Source organism: Anabrus simplex, chromosome 1 (assembly GCF_040414725.1).
Source record: "Anabrus simplex isolate iqAnaSimp1 chromosome 1, ASM4041472v1, whole genome shotgun sequence".
NCBI classification, from domain to species: Eukaryota; Metazoa; Arthropoda; class Insecta; order Orthoptera; family Tettigoniidae; genus Anabrus; species Anabrus simplex.
This window is the reverse complement of record NC_090265.1, coordinates 690487944-690510822: the sequence shown is the minus strand read 5'-3', so window position 1 is coordinate 690510822 and position 22879 is coordinate 690487944. Positions and strand designations below refer to the sequence as shown.

The following is a 22879-nucleotide window of genomic DNA, read 5'->3' as shown; positions in this document are numbered from 1 at the left end:
ACGGCAATAACTCTGTTTCGTATTGTCAAACGTTGAACCAGTTGGGTAAGGCAAATAAAGAAAAGCGGCAGGGAAATTGAGCGCCGGTGTGATATCGTTGCACGATAATGCAACACTTCACACGGCCCGCCAAATGTCCGAACTGTTGCAGAGATTCAAGTGGGAGGTACAGCAACATCCTCCATACAGTCCAGACTTAGCGCCATGCGATTATCATGTGTTCTGTAAGCTGAAAAAGGATCTCGGTGGACGATGATTCCCAAACGATGAGAAGGTGAGAGCAGCTGTCGCCAGGTGGTTACACAGCACTGGAGATCATTTCTACGCATCAAGAATCAAACTGTTGGTTGATCGTTCCAAGAAATGTTTACAGTCAATGTTTACAGTCCCTTGGGGACTTTGTTGAAAAGTGGACTTAAATTGTCATAGCCGTGTATCCTATGTGTAAGTGGTTTCATAGATGGTCATAACTTGGAAGTGTAACTTACTATTTGATTCGCCCTCATAAATACTTTGAAGAAAAGTATCACATACCCGCCAGTTGGTGGGAGGTGACTGTGTTGCTCTTCAGTGTGCGAGATCTATCACAAAATTTTCAGTTAATTTCTTCCTTTGTTTAGGTATTCCTGTTTAGTTTTTAAAAGATATTTGTTTAGATGTTTTAGATAATTCATTTTCAATAGTTTATACAGTATGTGGAAAGAAAAAGTATTTTTAATTGGGGATAGCTGTACAACAGGAGAATTTCACAAGTAAAATATATGTTAAGCTCATTTCATCCTAAGACAAATAGTGTGAAAATTGGAATGGTGTTAAGTACATTACTATGAATTTGATGCAGTTACCAAATGGCAATACTTTTGATCTCACCATCACAGAGTCACTGTATACTGCCATTATCATTACAAAAATATTTCTTTGATGAGTAATCTGTGTAGTGATGTGTCCCAGTGGATTGAAGAGTTATGAATGGTATCATTTTACCATATGCACCAAGAGGATAAAACTAAGTGAATATAGTAAAGAATGGGAAGTTTTAAATGACTGCCAGTAATTAGGAATAGTTTTGACAATCCAGCTGGGTTTCACAAAAAAGTCACCATTTCCACATTGGACAGATATGACTTTCTCCCTATATACAGACACAATTCTCTAGTGCAGTGGTATTCAAAGTGTGGTACACCTACCACTGAGCGTATGCTGGGTCGTCACAAGGGGTACGCAAATTTATCGTAGCTTCTGTTCAGAAAAGAGTAGAGCCTGCTCACAATAAAATCTTGTTTTTATCTAGTGATTTTGTCTATGACTACACAGAGTCCCCTTTACAAACTGTTCATTCTAAAATATGTGTCCCTCTATACCTCGCACTGACTAGTTTTGGAAAAAGTCTTACTCATGCTGTATTACTCTTTTTATAAGTTTTTGTTTCAAAATCTACTCATTCAATTCAATTTTTTCAGCAGCAATGTACAAAGTACAACCATAATTGTTGCTAGGCAATGAAAACCTTGTAATTCCACTCACAAGAAAACCACGTTTCTCCATCTGTCTTGTGAAGGCTTGACGCGTTGCCTGAGAAGGGAACAGAAGACTCCAATGATGAAATAATTGGGCTACCATTAAGCAATGAAAATGTGAGGAGCAGTTCTCCAGCTTCTTCTGTAAATTTTACTTCGAAGGAGTTAGGTTTCCTTTGCCCAGCGACGATAAATGTTGCAGTGGCTTACCTGGTTGCCTGTCATCCCAGAAACCATGGTTTGATTCTTGATTCTATTGGGGTGAGATCTTCAGTTGAAAATCCCATGGTGTCAGGAAGGGCAAGCGACCTTAAATCCCTGGCCACAACTCTTTCATGCCTCAGTGCATGCAGGAACCCTGAGCAAGCGGTACAGGTTTTTTTTTTTTTTTTTTTACATAGCACTTTAATCAGTCATATACATTAAAATCTAACAGTATTAAATGGAGTCAGCTTTACAGCTAATTCTTCCGCTCCCAAAACTTCATCATGTCGGACCTGGCTGCCTATTGGTTGTCAGTAATGGTGTACTTCCTTTGTTCAAATGTTATGAGTTTGAATCACAAGTGTTTATTCCTTAGATTTTTCTTCTCTTCTCTGCCTTCAATTTGGAGCATTGACAAAATTTCATTCTTCTAAATCATTTATGATCTTTGTTAACCAAGTGTTCTTTGTTTTGTTTTTCCAGTAGTAACTAAATAACTACTTCACTAGTCGGGTTTCTGGCAGTCTGAATACATGACAAAAAAAGGCAATTCTCCTTTTCTGCGAACCATGTGACCTTGCCGTGGTGGGGAGGCTTGCGTGTCCCAATGAAGCAGATAGCCGAGCCGCAGGTGCAACCATATCGGATGGGTATCTGTTGAGAGACCAGACTAAGGAATGGTTCAATCGAAAGGGGGGGTAGCAGCCTTTCGGAAGTTGCAAGGGCGGCAGTCTAGATGATTGACTGATATGGCCTTGTAATAATACTCAACATGGCTTAGCTGTGTTGATACTGCTACACAGCTGAAAGCAACGGGGAAACTACAGCCATAACTAACTCCCGAGGACTTGCAGCTCTCTCTGTATGAATGATGTACTGATGATGGCTTCCTCCCGGGTAAAATATTCTGGAGGTAAACTAGTTCCCCATTCAGATCTGCAGGTGGGGACTACACAAGAGGGGGCGATCATCAGCAGGATGGATACTGACATTGTGCGAGTCGGAGCGTGGAGTGTTAGAAGTTTGAATCGTTGTGGTAGATTAGAGAATCTGAAAAGGGAGATGGATAGACTGAAGTTAGATGTAGTTGGTATAAGTGAAGTACGTTGACAGGAAGAACAGGATTTTTGGTCAGGCGACTACCGAATTATCAACACAAAATCAAACAGACCAAATGCAGGAGTTGGTTTAATAATGAATAAGAAAATAGGACAGCGAGTAAGCTACTACGACCAGCATAGTGAAAGAATTATTGTCGTCAAGATAGACACCAAACCAATGCCCACCACAATAGTGCAGGTCTATATGCCTACTAGCTCAGTGGATGATGAGGAAATCAAAAGAATATATGAAGAGAGAAGATTTAATACAATATGTGAAAGGTGACGAGAATCTAATTGTGATGGGAGACTGGAATGCAGTGGTAGGCCAAGGAAGAGAAGGTAATACAGTAGGAGAATTCGGATTGGGACAAAGGAATGAAAGAAAAAGTCGGCTGGTTGAATTCTGCACTGATCATAATTTAGTCCTTGCCAATACTTGGTTCAAACACCACAAACGACGGCTTTATACATGGATGAGACCTGGAGACACTGGAAGGTATCAAATAGACTTCATTATGATTAGGCAGAGATTCAGAAACCAGGTGTTGGATTGCAAAACTTTCCCAGGAGCAGACGTGGACTCTGACCACAACTTGTTGGTCATGAAATGCCATCTGAAGTTGAAGAAATTGAAGAAAGGAAAGAATGCAAAAAGATGGGATCTAGACAAGTTGAAAGAAAAGAGCGTGAGGGATTGTTTCAAGGAACATGTTGCAAAAGGACTAAATGAAAAGGCTGAAGGAAACACAATAGACGAAGAGTGGATAGTCAGCTGCTGAAGAAATGTTAAGAAGGAAGAAAAGATCAACTAAGGATCAGTGGATAACTCAGGAGATACTACACCTGATTGATGAACGACAAAATACAAGAATGCTAGAAATGAAGAGGGCAGAAAAGAATAAAGTGATTAAAGAATGAAGTGGATAGAAAGCGCAAGGTAGCTAAGGAAGACTGGCTGAAGGAGAAGTGCAAGGATGTCAAAGGTTGTATGGTCCTAGGAAAGGTAGATCCTGCATATAGGAAAATCAAGGACTTTGGAGAAAGGAAATCTAGGTGTATGAATATTCAGAGCTCAGATGGAAAGCCACTTCTAGGGAAAGAAGACAAAGCAGAAAGATGGCAGGAACATATCCAACAGTTGTATCAAGGTGAAGATGTAGAGAATTTGGTTCTGGAACACGAAGAGGCTGTTGATGCTGATGAAATGGGAGACCCAATTTTGAGGTCAGAGTTTGACAGAGCTGTGAGCGACCTAAATAGGAACAAAGCACCTGGAATTGATGACATTCCCTCTGAATTACTGACTGCCTTAGGAGAAAGCAGCATGGCAAGGCTATTCCATTTAGTGTGTAAGAGGTATGAGACAGGAGAAGTCCCATCCGATTTTCGGCAGAATGTTTTTATACCTATTCCCAAGAAAGCCGATGCTGACAGGCGTGAAAACTATTGCACCATTAATTTAGTATCTCATGACTGCAAAATTTTAACACGTTATTTAGAGAAGAATTGAAAAAACAAGTTGAAACTGAGTTGGGTGAAGATCAAATTGGCTTCAGAAGAAATGTAGGAACACGTGAAGCAATCCTGACTTTACGTCTGATCTTAGAGGATCAAATCAAGAAGGACAAGCCCACGTACAGGGCATTCGTAGATCTAGAAATGGCATTTGATAATGTTGATTGGACCAAGCTATTTAAGATTCTGAAGATGATTGGGATCAGATACCGAGAATGAAGTTTTATCTACAATCTGTACAAAAATCAGTCTGCAGTGATAAGAATCGAGGGCTTTGAAAAAGAAGCAGCAATCCAGAAAGGAGTGAGGCAAGGCTGCAGCTTGTCCCCCTCCTTGTCAGTGTTTACATAGAACATGCAGTAAAGGAAATCAAAGAGGAATTTGGAAAAGGAATCACAATCCAAGGAGAGGAAATCAAAACCTTGAGATTTTCCGATTGTATTGTTATTTTATTTGAGACTGCAGAAGATCTCGAGAAGCTGCTGAATGGTATGGACGAAGTCTTGGGTAAGGAGTACAAGATGAAAATAAATAAGTCCAAAACAAAAGTAATGGAGTGCAGTCCAACGAAGGCAGGTGATGCAGGAAATATTAAATTAAGAAATGAAGTCTAAAGGAAGTAGATGAATATTGTTACTTGGGTAGTAAAATAACTAACAATGGCAGAAGTAAGGAGGACATAAAATGCAGATTAGCACAAGCAAGGAGGAGTTTTCTTAAGAAAAGAAATTTGTTCACTTCAAACATTGATATAGGAATTAGAAAGATGTTTTTGAAGACTTCAGTGTGGAGCGTGACATTGTATGGAAGTGAAACATGGACGATAACTAGCTCAGAACGAAAGAGAATAGAAGCTTTTGAAATGTGGTGTTACAGAAGAATGCTGAAGGTGAGATGGATAGATCGAATCACAAATGAAGAGATACTGAATCGAATTGGCGAGAGGAGATTGATTTGGCTAAATTTGATGAGAAGAAGAGATAGAATGATAGGACACATCCTATGACGCCCACGACTTGTTCAGTTAGTTTTTGAAAGAAGCGTAGGTGGTAAGAACGGTAGGGGTAGACCAAGGTATGAATATGACAAGCAGATTAGAGCAGATGTAGGATGCAGTAGTTATGTAGAAATGAAAAGGTTAGCACAGGATAGGGTGGCTTGGATGGCTGCATCAAACCAGTCTGTGGACTGATGACTCAAACAACATCTATTATTATTATTATTATTATTATTATTATTATTATTATTATTATTATTATTATTATTATTATTATTATAACATTATAGCAGAACATCAGCTACCCGTTTGGACCAACAACCCTTACGGTGAGGGTGAATCAAAATGAATGATTCATCCGTCCCGGGCTCACGCCTACCAGCTAACATCAACAAGGTGGCGGATAAGGGGCTCACAGAAATGTGGGCTGGTTCTAAAACCACGGAAAGGAACCCTCGGACCAACAGGCAGCCCAGTTCCTGGGGGCTTTATAATACTGGGACACCCTCTCTCCAGGGGTAATAAGTATGGAGAGCCCTTGCCGGGGTTATGGTGAAGACCTCAACGGTTGACTTGGCAGAGAAGAAGTTCTTCGGTATGGCAAGTGAGGCGGAAGGGGCAATGAACCACAAATCCAGCTATGGTGTCTGTTCCCGCATCGGGCGGCTTGCTGCTCAGCGTCTGTTATCCCATGTTAGGGGCGGCTGTTAATGGAAGCTCTGGGACTTACAATCTTAGTTCTATATCTGCGAAGCATTTCTTGCTTTGCCACGTCTAATGATTAGACAGTTAACGCGTTATGGACTACCAGTGCATTGATGAAACTACTCCAGGTGGCAGCCCAAAAGGGAAATCCACCGCCACGATAAGTGGCGCAAGCAGGCCAAAGGATTCTGGAGAGCCTGCACCACAACGCGAGGGGAAGTCGGAGTCCCCTGGGAACCACAGACTCAAGATGAAACGCAAGTTCTGGCTAGGAACTCTGAATGTAAACTCACTACTTAAGGTCGGAAAATTGAAAGAACTAACAAAGACAATGGAAGAAAGGGAAATAAGAGTTTTGGCTGTTCAAGAAACAAGATACAGAGACGAGGACTTACTCGATACTGGAAAGTTTAGGATATTTAAAGGAAAACCAGCCATCATAGTGGACCACACTAAATCTCTCCCACTATTCGGAACAGCATTCATTGTAGACAGGTGTTTAATAGACTCCATTGTAGGTTTCGAGAGTTTCTCTGAACGCCTATCATTTCTGCATTTAGGATGTGGAAACAAAACGTACACATTAATCAATGCCCATGCCCCGAACAATGAAGACAACCGCAAAAAAAGCAGACAAAGTTGATAGTTTTTGGGAGGAATTGGAAGATGCTCAATGCTTCAATGCTCAGATAGGAAGAGAGAAAAAGTTCAGAAAAATAGTAGGGGAATATCCGGCACACAGGCGGACAATCAGGAATGGAGAGAGGCTTATTGAGTTGTGCCGAGCTTTTAATCTACAACTCATGTCAACTAAATTCAGACACTTGCCAAGAAAACAAAGAACGTGGAGATCTCCCAATCCGATTCTGGGTGAATTCCAAATTGACCATGTGGCGATTTCTAAACAAGCGCAAAAAGAAATCATGAACGTGAAAGTATTACGAGGTGCCTAAGTTGATTCTGATCATTATTTAACCAAAATAAAGATGAGACTTCTCCCAGTCAGGAAAAGACGAAAAGGGAAAAGAGTACCAAGATACGATGTGGGAAGATTAAAACTTAGTGAGGAAATAAAACATCAATACCAAAAAGAGCTGGAAAACATTAATTCAGTAAACTGGGATGACATTCGAGACAATATTAAACATGCTGCAAGTAAAACCATTCTCTTGGCGAAACGAAAGAAATGTGAATGGTGGAATGAAACATGTGAAGATGCAGTCTTGCGCAGAATGGAGGCATGGAAGAAATGGAGTTCCACCAGAAGGAACTGTGACTTGATTGCCTTCAGAGATCAAAGAAAATTGACAGCACAAACTTTCAGGCAAGCGAAAAGACAATATGAAACAGATCAGCTGAAGAAGACCTCAGAAGATTTCCAGAAAAATAACACCAGAAATTTCTATCAGACCTTTCAGTCACGGTTAAAAGGATATCAATCACCTGGTCTATGTTTTGAGGATGAAGAGGGTAAACTAGGAATGAACAATAAGGAAAACTGTGAAATTCTCGCCAGATATTTCAAAAGATTACTGAATTGCGGTGGTCCACAAGAAAGACTGGCAATTAAACGACCGCAGGTAACAATGCCAGATTCAAAGCCACCTGATGAACGTGAGGTATCCAAAATCATCCAGGAGCTAAAAAATAACAAGGCAGCAGGTGAAGACGGTATTGTGGCAGAACTGCTCAAAATGGGAAATGCAGAATTAATCTCATCATTGACCCATTTATTTAAAATTATTTGGGAAATGGAAAGAATTCCAGAAGACTGGCTAACTGCTTTAATACATCCATTACACAAAAAAGGGAATAAGAAGGATGTCAATAATTATAGAGGAATTTCGCTGCTTTCGGTCCCATATAAAATGCTGTCTAAAGCCCTTCAAACCAAGGTTGAAGAAAGACTCGATGAAGAACTGGGCGAGTACCAAGCTGGATTCTGGAAAGGCAGATCATGCGCTGAGCAGATTTTTAATCTCAAGAACATCATAAAGTACAAGATGCTGGGACGAAGCAAATATGTTGTAGTCTTAGTGGATTTTAAGAAGGCCTACGATTCGGTAGATAGAGAGACGTTATTCGGAATACTGGAAGAATTTGGTATGGACAGTAAAACAAGGAATATCATCAAACAGACACTTACCAACACCAAGTCAAAGGTCAAGTTCATGGGTGAAATATCGGAGTCCTTTGAAGTCAAGACTGGTGTGAGACAATGGGATGGACTCTCACCAATTCTCTTTAACTGTGTCTTGGAAAAGGTGATAAGGAAGTGGAAAGAAGGAATCCCAGACAAGAAGCATTCCGTATTGGAAGAGGGGCAGGTGCTATACGGATAGACTGCCTGGCATATGCTGATGATATCGCAGTCTTTGCCAGTGACATAGAAATAGCAAAGAAAAGAGTGGAACAACTCCATAGCATAGCAGAAATGACTGGACTGCAAATATCATACAGTAAGACTGAATTTATGACCAACATCAAAGAGGCTCCCCAAATGTTAAAGTTGAAAGAGGGGAAAGTCAAAAGAGTAAAGAGCTTCAAGTATCTTGGAGAAATAGTTCAAGAGAATGGATCAGAGAAGCTAGCTCTGATAGAACGAGCGAGAAAAATGGAAACAGCTTATCAGCTCACTAGAGACACCTACAACAAGAGAGCTTTGTCATATGGAGCCAAATTAAGACATCTGGACACAGTCATCAGACCTGAATGCTTATACGCAGCAGAAACATTGGACATGATTGGAAAGAGAGGAAAATGCTCCGGAAGATCTTGGGCCCGAAAATGAAAGGTGGGGAGAGGAGACTTGGACCCAACAAAGAACTATACCAGAAGACAGAGGAAGTCGTCGTATTGATGAAAAAGCGAAGGCTTCAATTTTATGGACATCTACAGAGAATGGACACCAACCGACTGACAAACAGGATTTTCAGCTCTTTCAGCCTAAGGAAGACGGAACCAAAATGGTTTCGGGAACTAAGGACCGACCTGGCCAGGATAGGAGTAGAAAAAGAGGACGTACTGGACAGAAACAAATTTAGACAAAAAGTGAAGGAGTTCAAGGGTTTCCAGGAGACTGGGGAAGAACTTGTGAAGAAGAAGAAAAAGAGAACCTACACAGAAGAACAGAAGAAAGAAGTCGGTGCAAGGATAAAGAAGTACTGGCAGAATGTGAAGTCAGGACTGGTGAAAAATAACGTAAAGACTGTAAAACGTGGTCCATAGATGGCCGGAACGATAATAAATAAATAATTATTATTATTATAGTTAATATTATTTGGCATCCAGCTAGCCTGCCTGGTGGCCATGATCGTCTCATTAACTCCTCTGATGAGGTTGACATCAGGAAGGGCATCTGGTCGTAAAAACCCACCATGACAGATTCATCTCACCTCATACCCAACCCCGTAAATAAACAGAACAAGGGTAGGACAAACAAACATTATCTGGCATCTAACACAACAATCTTTTTTTTTTTGCTAGTGGCTTTACGTCGCACCGACACACATAGGTCTTATGGTGATGAAACAATAATTTATTATTCCTGGTATAATCAGAGGTACAAAGATAAAACAATCCAATTTTGGTGGTATGCCAACTAAAAGATTGAATACCACTGCTCTAGTGAATATTAATGAAAGTTCCATACTTCCTACCCACACAACACAGATCTCTCTGCACACCACCTCTTGTGACCACTTGTTCAGTACCTTTGCCATTTTGCAACTGTCTCTGTGCAAAGGACCTGTTTCAATGACTTGTCGCATGTGCACCATGTGGTGGGATATAAGCTGTTGGATACATCTCTTGCAGCGAGCTTTATTACTTTGTTTCTTAGCAATAAAATGGGGAACTTAGTATCTGACTTACCCTCATACTAATCTCTTTACTATACTCAAAGAATTAACAATAAATTGCATTGTTAGGAATGAAGATAAAGAGGTAGAAGAAAGGAGGGTTTTCAGTAAATGCACAACAAACAAAAACCCCATCATGCAACAGCTAAACTGGGCCTGGGCCTGGGCCTACCAAGTGACTGCTGTTCAATCTGAAGGTCTGCAAATAACAAGGTGGCACATGGTCAGTGCAACAAATCCCCCAGGTTGGTATTCTTGACTTTCTAGACGGAGGATGCTAATTTCAACATCAGACAGCTCCTGAATTGTTCTCACACAGGCAGAGTTGATCTCAAACCAGCCCTCAGATCAAGATAAAAATCTCTAGCTGGGAAATGAACGCGGGGCCTCCAGGTAAGAGTCAGACTCTCTACCTCTGAACCACAGGGCCGACCTTCTAAATATCCCTTACTAAAATCATCAACATACACTGCTGTGCAAAACTTAAGGACAAGATAGATAAAACAATATCATATATCAACTACTTGGTGGAAATGAATGAAAGTGCACTAATATGTTGCCAGAGGTCTTCCACATGTGCACAGAAACCTGGCGTGAGGTCAGCGCAACTATAGCGCCAAATGGGTCTGGCCCCACAAAATGAGACAGTTGAAGGAATGGGACAAGACAGTGTAAGTCAATCAGCGAGCTGTTACGGTGCACTGTGGTGGTTTTATTCATTACAACATGGCCCAGACACGACATTTGGATGTCTTCACACAGGGAAGAATCATCGGGCCAGGAGTTTGGTATTGCTCACAGTATTGTTTTACATGCATGGAAACCATTCCAAACCACAGGGCACTGCTGCCCAAAGGAGAGGACGGGTTCGATCACAGTCAACTAGAGCAGCAGATGACTGCTACATTGTGCAACAGGCAAGAAGAGACTCACGTCAAACAGCGGGTGCAATTGCAACCACACTTGACAGAGCTGCAGGACTGAATCTCATGCTCCATAGTGGCATGGTGACTGCATGGGGGTGGTCTGTTTGCCCAATGACCATTACGTTATATTCCGATGACACCCACACATCAGCGGCACCATTTGCGATGGTGCTAAGAGGAGCAGGTCTGGACCGACGAGGAGTGGGGTCAAGTGCTCTTCTCAGATGAGACCAGATTCAGTTTGAGTAGTGATTCTAGATGTACGATCATCTGATGAGAGGTGGGAACATGTAATGCACCCAGGAACATTGTTGAACATGATCGTTTTGGTGGTCTAAGAGTTATGGTGTGGGGAGGCATTATGTTCCATGGGCACACCGACCTCCAAATCTTTGAATGAGGTACACTCACTGGTCAACGTTTCTGTGACAGTGTACTCCTTCCACATGTGTGTCTTTTTACGGGTGCATTCAGCCCTGACTTCATTTTTATGGATGACAATGCACATTTGCATCGAACAGCACAGATGGAGGAGGAGCTCTTGGAACGAGGGGATATTCAGCGAATGGATTGGCCTGTCCGTTCCCCCGACTTAAATCTCATCGAGCACATGTGGGAAATGTCGGGCTGACGTATTGCATTGCAGCATGTTACAAGTGATAAGCTTTAACAACTTCATTTCAAGTAATACTAATCCCGTATGTGTAATTTATTGCAGCATGTGCATATGCACCAACGACCATCCAGCAGTTGTCAACCGTGCTGGTGGAGGAATGGAAAGCCCTACCATATGAACTCCTTACCAATCTTGTGGCCAGCATGGAAACATGTTGCAGAGTATGCTTACTGTCTGTGGTGATCACTCACCCTTTTAAGAACCATGTCCCTCCTTTTGTGCAGTCCAGAGGACCATCATGAGTCGCAGTGACTTGTGTAATTTATTGTCTCTGTATAAAAGTGTAATTTCTGTTTGTTTCATAGCATATTCCTTTCAGCTGTCTACCGTACTATATTGTAGGGGTTCTTCTTTGGTTCAAGTTTCATCGAGCTATATTACTTGGCAGTGACACAACATGTGAAAGTTACTTTGGTCCTTAAGTTTTGCACAGCAGTGTATATAAAAAGGCGAAGGCTTTATATGCTAACATTTATTTCTAGACTTCTACCAGGCTGACTTTAACAATTTTTATGTTGTTTCAAAACAAACAGTCCAAAAGTGGCAATTTTTCTCTGAAAACCCATTTGATTCCCTAACACAATCACCATTGATCTGCATTTAGGGCTGTCCTCAGGCAGCAGATTCCCTATTAATTATTTGCCTAGTCTTTTCTTACATGATTTCAAAGAACTTGGAAATGTATCAAAACATTTCCCCTTGATAAATTATTCCCATCCCTAATTCCTCTTCCCATAAATGAATAATTGACCCAGTTTGTCCTCTTGAATTTCAACTTTATCTTCATATTATGATCTTTCCTACCTTTAAAAGCTCCAATCAAGCTTATTTGTTTATTAATGCCATTCTATGCCATCTTTCAAATGAAAGTTCAGAACAAATCACATAGTCAACAGCTCATCTCCATACTCCCAAGAGGATGGTTACTTAGTTGCACTTCCTCTTAAAACAGTTCTCTTCCTAGCCCCCCAAGTGTGCAACATTTTTGTAACACTACTCTTTTGTCAGAAATCACCCAGATCTTTTCCAGTTCTCGTATCAAGTAATCCTAGTGCGAGTCCCATACCCTGGAACAATATTCCAATTGGGGTCCTACCAGATACCTATATGCCCTCACCTTTATATCCTTACTGGAACTCCTAAATAGCTTCATAACCACATGAAGAGATCTGTAACCTTTATTCACAACCTCATTAATGTGATTACCACAATGAACATCTTTACATAATATAAACACCATCATCTGGGTATCCTTCCAGCGGGCTGGGTATGACTTGTGGACAATATGCATCTATCGGTTCCTGTCATTATAGACTTCCTCATCTTTCACATCCTGCAGTGTTCCTTTCTCGACAAGGTCTGCATTTATTTAGTCCAGCCAACTTCTTCTGGGACGTCCAACAAGTCTCCTTCCAGGTACTGCCATTTCCAAGTATTGTCTGGGGGTTCTAGTCTCTTCCATCCTTTGCACATGCCCAAACCATTTCAACCGTGCAATGTGTAGTCTTTCTTCCATCGTACAGGTCACTTGCATGTCATTTCTAATGCACTCATTTCTTATTCTGTCTCTTCTTGTTTTTTACATAGCAGATAGTAAAAATTTCATTTCACATGCTTGCAGTTTGCTGATGTCTCTTTTCAATAACACACAGGCCTCCAACTCATATGTCATGATTGGCAGGAGGTAAGATTTGAACATTGTTTGTTTGACTTTTACGGGAACTGCTTTGTCCCACACTACATTTCATACCAGATAGAAGAACGTGGAACCTTTTGTTGCTCTGTTTTAGATTTCCAATTTAGCAATCCCCTGGTTCGATACAATACTTCCAAGATAGCTGAAGCTTTCTACACATTCAATTCTCTCTCCATGAATTTGAGGTCACATTCGCTGGGTGTTTTACTCAATTTCATTGCTACTGTTTTCTTTTTACTCACAGTTAACTTATATTTCTTAAATTTGTTGACCCAGCAATGTAATTTCCTTTGGACTTCTTGCTCTGTTTCTCCCCAAAGGGCATCATCATCTGCAAACACTAATGCATTCAAATATCCAGATTCTGCAGCTTCAATTTCTTTAATGATTACATCCAAGTGCAAGGAAAAGTAGTGGAGATAGTGCACTGCCTTGTTGTACACCTCTCTTTGTTTGGAACCATTCAGATCTACCATTTCCTATTTGTACACTACTTTCACAGTTTTCATATAGCAATTGGATCTTACAAATTAGAGAACTTGGAGCCCCTAGTTTATGCAGACATTCCCATATTTTGCTCCTTGGAACACCGTCATAGGTTTTTTCCTATATCTAGGAACACTACTATCAGATCTTTCCCTTTTCCCCAGTACTTTTCCATTACCTGTTTAACAGCAAACATTAGGTCTATTGTTCCTCTGTTGCCTCTAAAGCCGTATCGTTCTTCTTCAAACTGATGTTCTATCCTTGTTCTTAATCTCTTCGCTATGATCATTTCCAATATACTGACGCAGTGTGGTAGCAGGGTATTTCCTCTGTAGTTTGTACAATTTCTTCTGCTTCCTTTCTTGAATACTGGTATAATCAATCCATTTTTCCATTCATCTGGTATCTTATTTTCTCTCCAGATTACTCCTAATGTTCGATGTAGCCAATGAAGACCTTGTGTGCCTACCGCTTTGATTATATCTGCAGATAATCCATCTACTCCTGGTGATTTTCCTCCTTTCATAAGCTTCAGGGCATTTTCTGTACTTAATTACAGCAATCCCCATGAGGTACTTTCACCCCAACAGTGCAGTAATATAAACTTACAGGACTTTTCCTCTTGGTGAAACTTACAACCTGACTTCTCATCCTGTTTACCATACAGTATATGAAAACAAAGGTCCAATAATAGTCTCTTTTGAGATCCCTTCTTAATTATTATTAGATAATGTTTCACCTACTCGTAATTCTCTGATCTCTATTTTCTAGAAATGTAACCACCCATTCAACCACTCCTCTGTCTAATCCAATAGCCCTTATTTTCATCAACAGTTTCCCATGATCTGCCTATCAAAAGCCTTGGATAGGTCAACAGTGGTACAGTCCATCTGACCTTCTGAATCTTAAATATCTGCTGCATCGTACAGGAATCCTACAAGTTGAACTTCACTGGAATACGGTAACCTTTCTGAAACCCAAACTGCCTTCTATCAAACCAGTTAGTAATTAAGCAAACATATCTCATATAATCAGAAAGAATGCTATCCCAGAGCTTACAAACAATACATGTCAAGATGATTGGCCTATAATTATTCACTCTAAGTTTATCACCCTTTCCTTTGTACACTAGGGCTACTATAACAACTCTCCATTCACTGGGTAGAGCTCCTTCATGCAAACAGTAATCATATAAGTATTTTAGATATTACACTATAACACAACCCAATTGCCTTTAGTACAACCACAGATATCTCATCAATCCCAGCTTCTGTCTTTCAACTTTGGTATCTTTTTGTAATGTCTTTATCATTATTAGTATGTTGCCAGAATTAGTCACTTCTTCTACCTGGACATTAACCTTATATCTAACTATCATTCTATATTGCTGACTGAATACTTCTGCCTCTTGTTAACTTCTCACATATACACTCCCCTTGTTCATTACTGATCCTTGGAATGTCCTTCCTAGAACCTGTTTCTACCTTGAAGTACCTATACATAACCTTCCATTTTTTTGCTGAAATTCACGACAGTCAATTACGAAGGTAGATCAAATATAAATGAGAATTTGAATGTACCGCTGCAGTTAGTAATAATTCTGAGGCAGGGCTTTGCAAGGATGTTTGTGGGGGTGTCTGAAGAAGGGGTTTGCGCGCATGTGAACGACGGTGGAGAGCTGGGCTGCTTCAGTACGCCATGAGTAAGCAAGAGGTGCATACATCTGTTGCGCAACACATCATTATCAAATATTTTGCAAAAGAGGGTGCCAAACCTCCTGAAATTTTGAGATCACTCCGCGCAGAGTTTGGGGAAGAAACAATTTTGCTGACTAGAATGTACGAGTGGACTAAAAAATTTGTGGCAGGAAGAGAAACTGTGGAAAATGAACCTCAGGAAAGGAGACCACGGACAAGCATCACTACAGATAACATTATTGGTGAAGATCAGCAAATAAAAATTTTGCAAATTATTTTAGCCATAGGAATAAGATACAGAAGTATTCAATCCATCACCCGAGATAAACTCCATTTCAGAAAATTGTTTGCCAGGTGAGTTCCTTGTCTCAACCAGGAACCAAAAAACTTTATGCCAGGAAGTTTTTTCAGAGACTCCTGTGTTGCTACGAGGAAACTTAGGTGCATCAATACACCCCCAGAGTCAAAGCAAGCAAGCAAGCATGGAGTGGCGGCGAAGAGACGAAGCAGGTCCGGTCAAGGCCAAAACACATCCATCTGCTGGAAAGGTGCTTGAAACAGTTTTCTCGGACTCCGCGGGTGTTTTTCTGGTGAATTTTCCTCACGAACAAAGGACAATTAATGCATCCGATTGTTGTCACCTTTTGGATGAAGCAAAAGGAGCGTATTGCAAAAAGCGACTCTGGCAACCAATCTGAAACATCATTCTTCTCCATGACAATGTAAGGCCACATACTGCCGCTTTAATGTGGGAAAAAATTGAGAAAATTCATAGGACACCACTGGAACACACTACGTACAGTCCAGATTTATCACCCTGCGACTACCATTTGTTTGGACCACTCAAACAAGACCTAGGAGGACAGTGGTTCGATGATGATGCAATTGTAGAAGAGTCCGTGCACAACTGGCTCCGCACACGTTCCTCTTCCTTCTACCAGGACAGCATCAAAAACTTACCAATCCGATGGAGAAAATGTGTATTGAAGGCAGGACACTATGTAGAAAAATGATCTCCATGTGTGTGTTTTTTCGGTTAATGCTATAATTTTTTTAAAATAATTCCCACTTATATTTGATCTGCCCTCGTATGTTTGTCATCATGTTATCCTTAGCTAGAAAGTTCCTTCAATCTCTCCTCACTTCTACAAACATTCCTAACTAACTCTTTCTAACCTACCCCATGCCTCCTCCTTAATCTCTCTATTTCTCTGTTATAGTGGGTCTGTACTATTTTTTACCATCTTTAAAGGTAACATACCTGTTTTCATACTCAAATTCATTTCATAGGCTATTTATATTTTTATTTACCATGTTTCACTGATCATAATTAATTTTTAAAATTTCCCTCATGTCTCTCATCAACCATATGGTATTGCCTAACAGTCCTAGTTTAGAACCTTCCTTTTTATCAAATTTATTTCTAACTATGACAAGAACAGCTTTGTGATTACTTATACCATCTATCACTTCAGTTTATCTATAGAGCTATCTGGTTTTATCAGCACTATATCTAGAACATTTTTCCTCTTATTTGGTCCAATCAGGTTCTGATTCAATGTCCTTCCCAGATTAATTTACCATTTGTTGGTCATGCTTTCTATCACTCACATTATCTTCCCAATTAACATTTGGTAAACGGAGATCACCTACTACATTAAAGTTCCTTTCTTTGTAGTTCTTATCTCATCAAATTCTGCATTAGTATCACTGTCACCCCTTCCAGGTCTGTATAAAGGGCACTAGGAAAGTTTTGCAATGTGAGTGAATGCTTTAGACTTTTTCAAAATGATTTCCACCACACTCAATACACTTCTCCATACGTCTAAACCGGTCACTGAAGCAACTCTGCCACTTTTCTTCAGTTACATTTTCGCACTCTTGATCCCATGCTGTCAGAAGCTCCTCGTCCGATACAAAACGCCACCTTTCAGCTTCATCTTCACTTCTGGGAAGAGTGCAAAGTCACATGGGGCAAGATCAGGACTGTATGGAGGGTGATCAAGCAGTCAACCCTGATCTGGCAAGAAAATCCATTGTTACATTAGCACGATGTGCTGGACCATTGTCGTGATGCAAGAGCCAAGTGTTGAGCCGTGACCTTGGACGGAGTTGCTTGAGAGCCTGAATGACCTGAGGCAGACAAGTCTCACTGTACCACTTTGCAGTAACTGCCCTTTGTGTTTCTAGCACAACCCGAGTCAGGATGCCCCGTTTAGTGAAGAATACTGCAATCATCCTTTTCTTCACTGACCTTGACTTTCACACAGTCACAGCAGTACCTTCACCTTCATACAACCACACCTTGTTCTGAGATTTTGTTGGGACATCATAATAATAAAGCCAAGTTCTGTCACCTGTAACGATACTATTGATGTTATGCGAAGTCCCATTTTCAAACTGTTTTAGCATTTTTCGGCACCATTTCACTCGATGTGCCGTTTGTTCCTCTGAAAGTGAATGGGGCACCCAAAGGGAACAAACCTTTCTAACATGGAGATGGTCATGTAGAATTGAATGAATAGCTGGTGTAGGGATGTGGAGAGTCTCTTTTACCTGCTGATATGTCAACCGCCTCTCTTGCTGCAACATTTTCCTCACAGCTTCAATGTTTTCCTCAGTCACTGATTCAGACGGTCGCCCAGAACGAGGATCGTCTTCAACCCCAAATTTTCCTCTCTGGAACTCTTTGTACCAGCGGAAACTTGTTGTCCGATGTGGACAGTCTTTCCCCAGCACAGGAGTCATTACCTCCAGGCACTGGTCAACAGTTAATCCACGAGCAAAATTGTAGTGGATAATTGTGCGATATTCACCTTTAGACCACACTGACATCTTAACTTGCTTTCAATCCCACTGCTTAGTAACAACTGGTGTGAAGGTCATGCCTTGCTGTCTTCTAGATCAGTTTTCACCCCTCTTTTCATCCCTCACCATAACAGGGGTGTACAGCCAACCGGTTTTGCGTATTGCAAAACTTTCCTAGTGCCCTTTGTACAACTGAAAAACATCAACTTGCCTCTTATCTATAGACATGAGCCTTACACCTACACATTAAACCAGAGACTTATTTTTTGTCAAAACATGAATTCCGTAAACTTAACCACGTAATATTTTAAATTCTTAATCAGTAATGGCTGATAAAGATGACAAAAGCGATCCCTCTGGAGTAAACTACTTTAAAATTGGAAAAATAGAATGAAAAAATGCTTGAAAGGGGGATCCATACACCTTTCCATATCAGGGAAACCTACAACCACTTGTCCTGTAGTATTTTTACATGCATGGGGCTTTACTGCTTATTTTACAGCCCCAATTCTGAAATTGACTTGAGATTATACAGTAATGTTTGAGAGATCTTATATGCTATATTTAGGATGTAAACTCCTTAATCATTTCTTTTCCTTTAATTTTGTCCATGCAACCATCTAAAATAAGACACTCAAGACACTAGTATGAGCTAATGACAGTTGAATAATTAAACTGTATGACAATTTGGATATTTTGTAACGTGCTATTCATTTAAACTAGGTCATATGGGATTTATCATACCATTAGGAGATCAAGAGCTTGATGGTATCCTCCAGTTTTCCAAGTCCACAATAGATTACCATCACACTCCCAGTACTCTGTCAGACCTTGACCAGAGGTCTCAAACCAAGAATCAGACCCATCTATACTGTTCTCCATCTTTTCAAACCAATCCAGCATAGAGTACGCCAGAGGAACATCTTTATCTGATACAGTATGTTCCTCTTTCAACCTCCTTTGAAACCTGAAAGAAATAACATTAACCTTGATAAACATAACTGTGAAGCATAGGACTTCTACACAAAACATTATGATACAACCACATTTCGGTATATATACCACTCACATTACTTCAGAAATTTTTATTATACATGTGATTGGTTGTTAGTGTACTACATAAAGTCAAGTAAAAGTGTGATAAAGACAGGGAGTGGGGGGAGGGGGAAGAAAAAAAAACCAGTAACCCTGAAGGTGGTATTCTGTTGAATTCCATTTCCACACCAAGCAGAAGATGAGGTTGTACCTTAATTATAAGCATAGCCACTATCTTTCCAATTCCAGAGTGGCCGAAATTTTCATGCATCAGTGTGACATAAGCCACTAGCAAATTAAATGATACCTTTATCCACAAAAGACAGAAGTCCAGTAAATTGCAGAATGAAGATATTGTTAAATGGAATGGAAGACTCTCCAGACTTCACAAACTTACTACCAATGGGACTGGAAGAGACTGAAGGGAAGATTAAAGCAAGAAGCAATAAGTGGAAGCAATGCTCAACTCAAATAGGGCCTCTGTGGTTACCACCCAATGCTCCATATCTGAGAGTCCCAGAAAAGTGACCCCTTTTAGTTGCCTCTTATGACACATGGATGTATCCTATCATCGACCCGTCCATAATCACCCTGATACCACTCTCTTACACAGCAACTCACTATCACATTTTCACATTCATTGACTTAATAATCAATATCAAATGTTATTAAGGTAGAATAATCATCATCGTCGTCGATTCTCGACTCCAACAGGCTGGGCGCAGGAATGTACAAGCCTCTTCCTGCCCCCACTTGTCTTCAAGTATCTTCTCCCATTTCAGGCTCCTTCTAGGCATGTCCTTTTGCACCTGCTTCTTGTATCTCTTGGTCTGCCTCGAGGTCTTTTTCCAGATGCTTCACCTTCAGAATAGATTTTGGGTGTTCAGGTTGAAGCAATCCTCATTGTGTGACCAAACCATTTCAACCCTGATGCCTCCAGAATATCAAACTCTGTTGCAACCCTAGTTGGAGGTAGACTGCTTCATTTCTGATTCTGTTCCTCCTGGTCTTTTGTATATTTGACCTGAAGAACATCTCTATTGCTTGACTGTTGTCCTCCTAATTAGGGTAGCAGATTTTAGTCCATAGGTTATGATAGGAAACTGGTAGGATTTATACAATATCAATTTGGCTTCCTGAGCAAAGCTTTCATCTTATACAAGCTGTGACACAGAACTGTAGAAGTTTGCAGATGCTTAAACTCGACTGTTAATTTCCTGGGTTAATTTGTTGTCTACTGACTAAAAGCTGCCAGAAATGCTGGACTGTTTTAATGTCAATACTGTCCTAGTTTCACCTCAACAGTTTTGCTCTCTCTGCTCATTACCAACCATACAGTTTTTGTTTGGCTGAGTTTAAATCCTAATCCATCGAATCCTTCCTTCTATCAATTAAGTCATCACTGAAGATCACCTTTATTCCCATCCTGTATCATGATGTCATCTGAAAACACCATTGCATTTGTGTTCATGTCTTCCTCCTTGAATAACTTGATTTCATCTATTAATTTAGCTGCCTCAATGGATCAGTGGTAGAGTGTCAGCCTCCGGATCCCAAGATAGCGGGTTCAAACCCGGCAGAGGTAGTGTGATTTTTGAAGGGCGGAAAAAAGTCCATTCGACACTTCATGTCGTGCGATGTCGGCATGTAAAAGATCTCTGGTAGCACATTTAGTGTTCACCTGACAAAATTCATTAAATCTCAGCCATAGACGACCAAGAGAGTTTCGGTTTACTTGGTCTGCTATCTAGTGGGCCTAGAGTAAAACGGAATATCGAAATTGATGACCAGACAGCCAGATGGCGTCAAATTGAAATGTCTGCACACGGTAGCCGAGGCCATACGATTATTATTAGTATTTTTTTTTTTTTTTAATTTTATTTTTTATTCGTTGTGCCCAGCTGTGGAGCGCGTTTGAACTTATTTTGCACAATGTTTCTTCTTCTTTTCTTCCCAATATCTCTTCATTTTTTCACTGTGTTCCTTTCTGCGTGTTTCTGTCCAGCCTGTATTTTTTCTTGTTGGTTTCTCTGCAAATTTATGTTTGTTTACTAAGCTTCTAAATTTCATTCTATCTTGAATGGTTTTGTCCTCAATACCCATTTCTTGTAGATCTTCATGAATTTCTGCTAACCAATTGTTGCGGATTTTCAGGGTTAGAGCTAGATTTAGAATTTTCTTTGTCAGCCTGTTGTTATCCATTCTGTGTAGGTGTCCGTAGAATTTTAATCGTCTCTTTCTGATGGTATCTGTGATTTTTTCTGTGAATTGAAAAATTCCATTTTCGAACTTTGGTCCTAGGATTTTTCTGAGAATTTTCCTCTCTTGTTTCTCAATGCTTTTCATTTGTGACCTGCCGCCAATGATCAGTGTTTCAGATGCATAAAGTGCCTCTGGTTTGATGACTGTATTGTAGTGTCGTAATTTTGCATTTTTTGATATACATCTTTTGTTGTATCTGTTCCATGTGATTTTGTAAGCCCTTTGCAGTTTAGCAGTTCTTTCTTTGTTAGCTTCCTGATTTAACCCTGCTGGCTGAATAATTTCACCTAGATATTTGAATTTGTCTACTTGGGAAATTATTCCACAATTGGTGATTAATGGTTGATTGTCGAATCTTGATTTAGTTCCTTCCATAAACTGCGTCTTTTCAAATGAAATTGGAAGTCCGGTTTTTGCGGCTATTTCATTCAATTTTTCTATGGATTGGATTGCTTCTTGTCTGTTGTTCGAAAAGATCGCAAGGTCATCTGCGAAAGCTAAGCAGTCAAGGTGAATTTTGTCTTTAAGAAGTCTGCCAATGTTTATACCTTTAGTTTCTTTTCTCCATTCACGAATCACTTTTTCCAAAACTAAATTGAATAGTAGTGGGGATAGTCCATCTCCCTGTCGGACGCCAGTTCTGATTTCGAACGGCTCAGAAATTTCTCCCAAGAACTTAACTTTTGATGTTGTGTTGGTCAGAGTTTGTTTAATCAATTCCCTCATTTTCCTGTCGACTTGAAATTCCTCTAGTATGTTGAACAGGGTCTGCCGATCTATGGAATCATACGCTTTTTTGAAGTCAACAAAGGTGATTACTGTTTGTTTGGTTTTGCGAATCTGTAGTATGGTTTTTAGGTTTAGGATTTGTTCTGCGCAGGATCTCCCTTTTCGGAATCCAGCCTGATAATCTCCGATCAGGTGGTCTGTTTGTTTCTCTAATCTATTAAGTAGAGCTTTAGAGAAGATTTTATATACGACTGAGAGGAGAGAAATTCCTCTGTAGTTGTTAATGTCTGATTTGTCTCCTTTCTTGTGAAGTGGGTGAATCAATGCACATTTCCAATCCTCCGGAATTTCTTCAGAAAACCAAATGTCCTGTAAGATTTTTTGAATACTCTGGGCCAGTTTGTCACCACCAATTTTCAACATTTCAGCGATTATTCCATCTTCTCCTGGTGCTTTGTTGTCTTTTAAATCTCTGATTATTTGTTTGACTTCTTGTAATGTGGGGGGTTCTGAATCTGGATTAGGTGTTGGTTTTTCATAGGTGAATTGTTCCTTTGGAGATTCACAGTTTAAAAGGTCCATGAAATGGTTTGCTAGGAGTTCACAATTTCCCTTATTACTTGTTTCCAAAGTCCCATCTGCACGTTTGAAACAGAGACTAGG

At 40.2% G+C, this 22879-nt stretch overlaps 1 protein-coding gene across 1 annotated transcript in view; it reads right to left on the bottom strand.

The window, feature by feature from the left end:
* The window catches only part of LOC136857345 (uncharacterized), a 280832-nt gene that overhangs the window by 149426 nt on the left and 108527 nt on the right, over positions 1–22879 (bottom strand). Inside the window, exon 3 of the mRNA XM_067135953.2 lies at positions 18935–19157. Within this exon, the coding sequence (XP_066992054.2) occupies positions 18935–19157 (223 nt within the window). The remainder of the gene's footprint in view (positions 1–18934; positions 19158–22879) is intronic.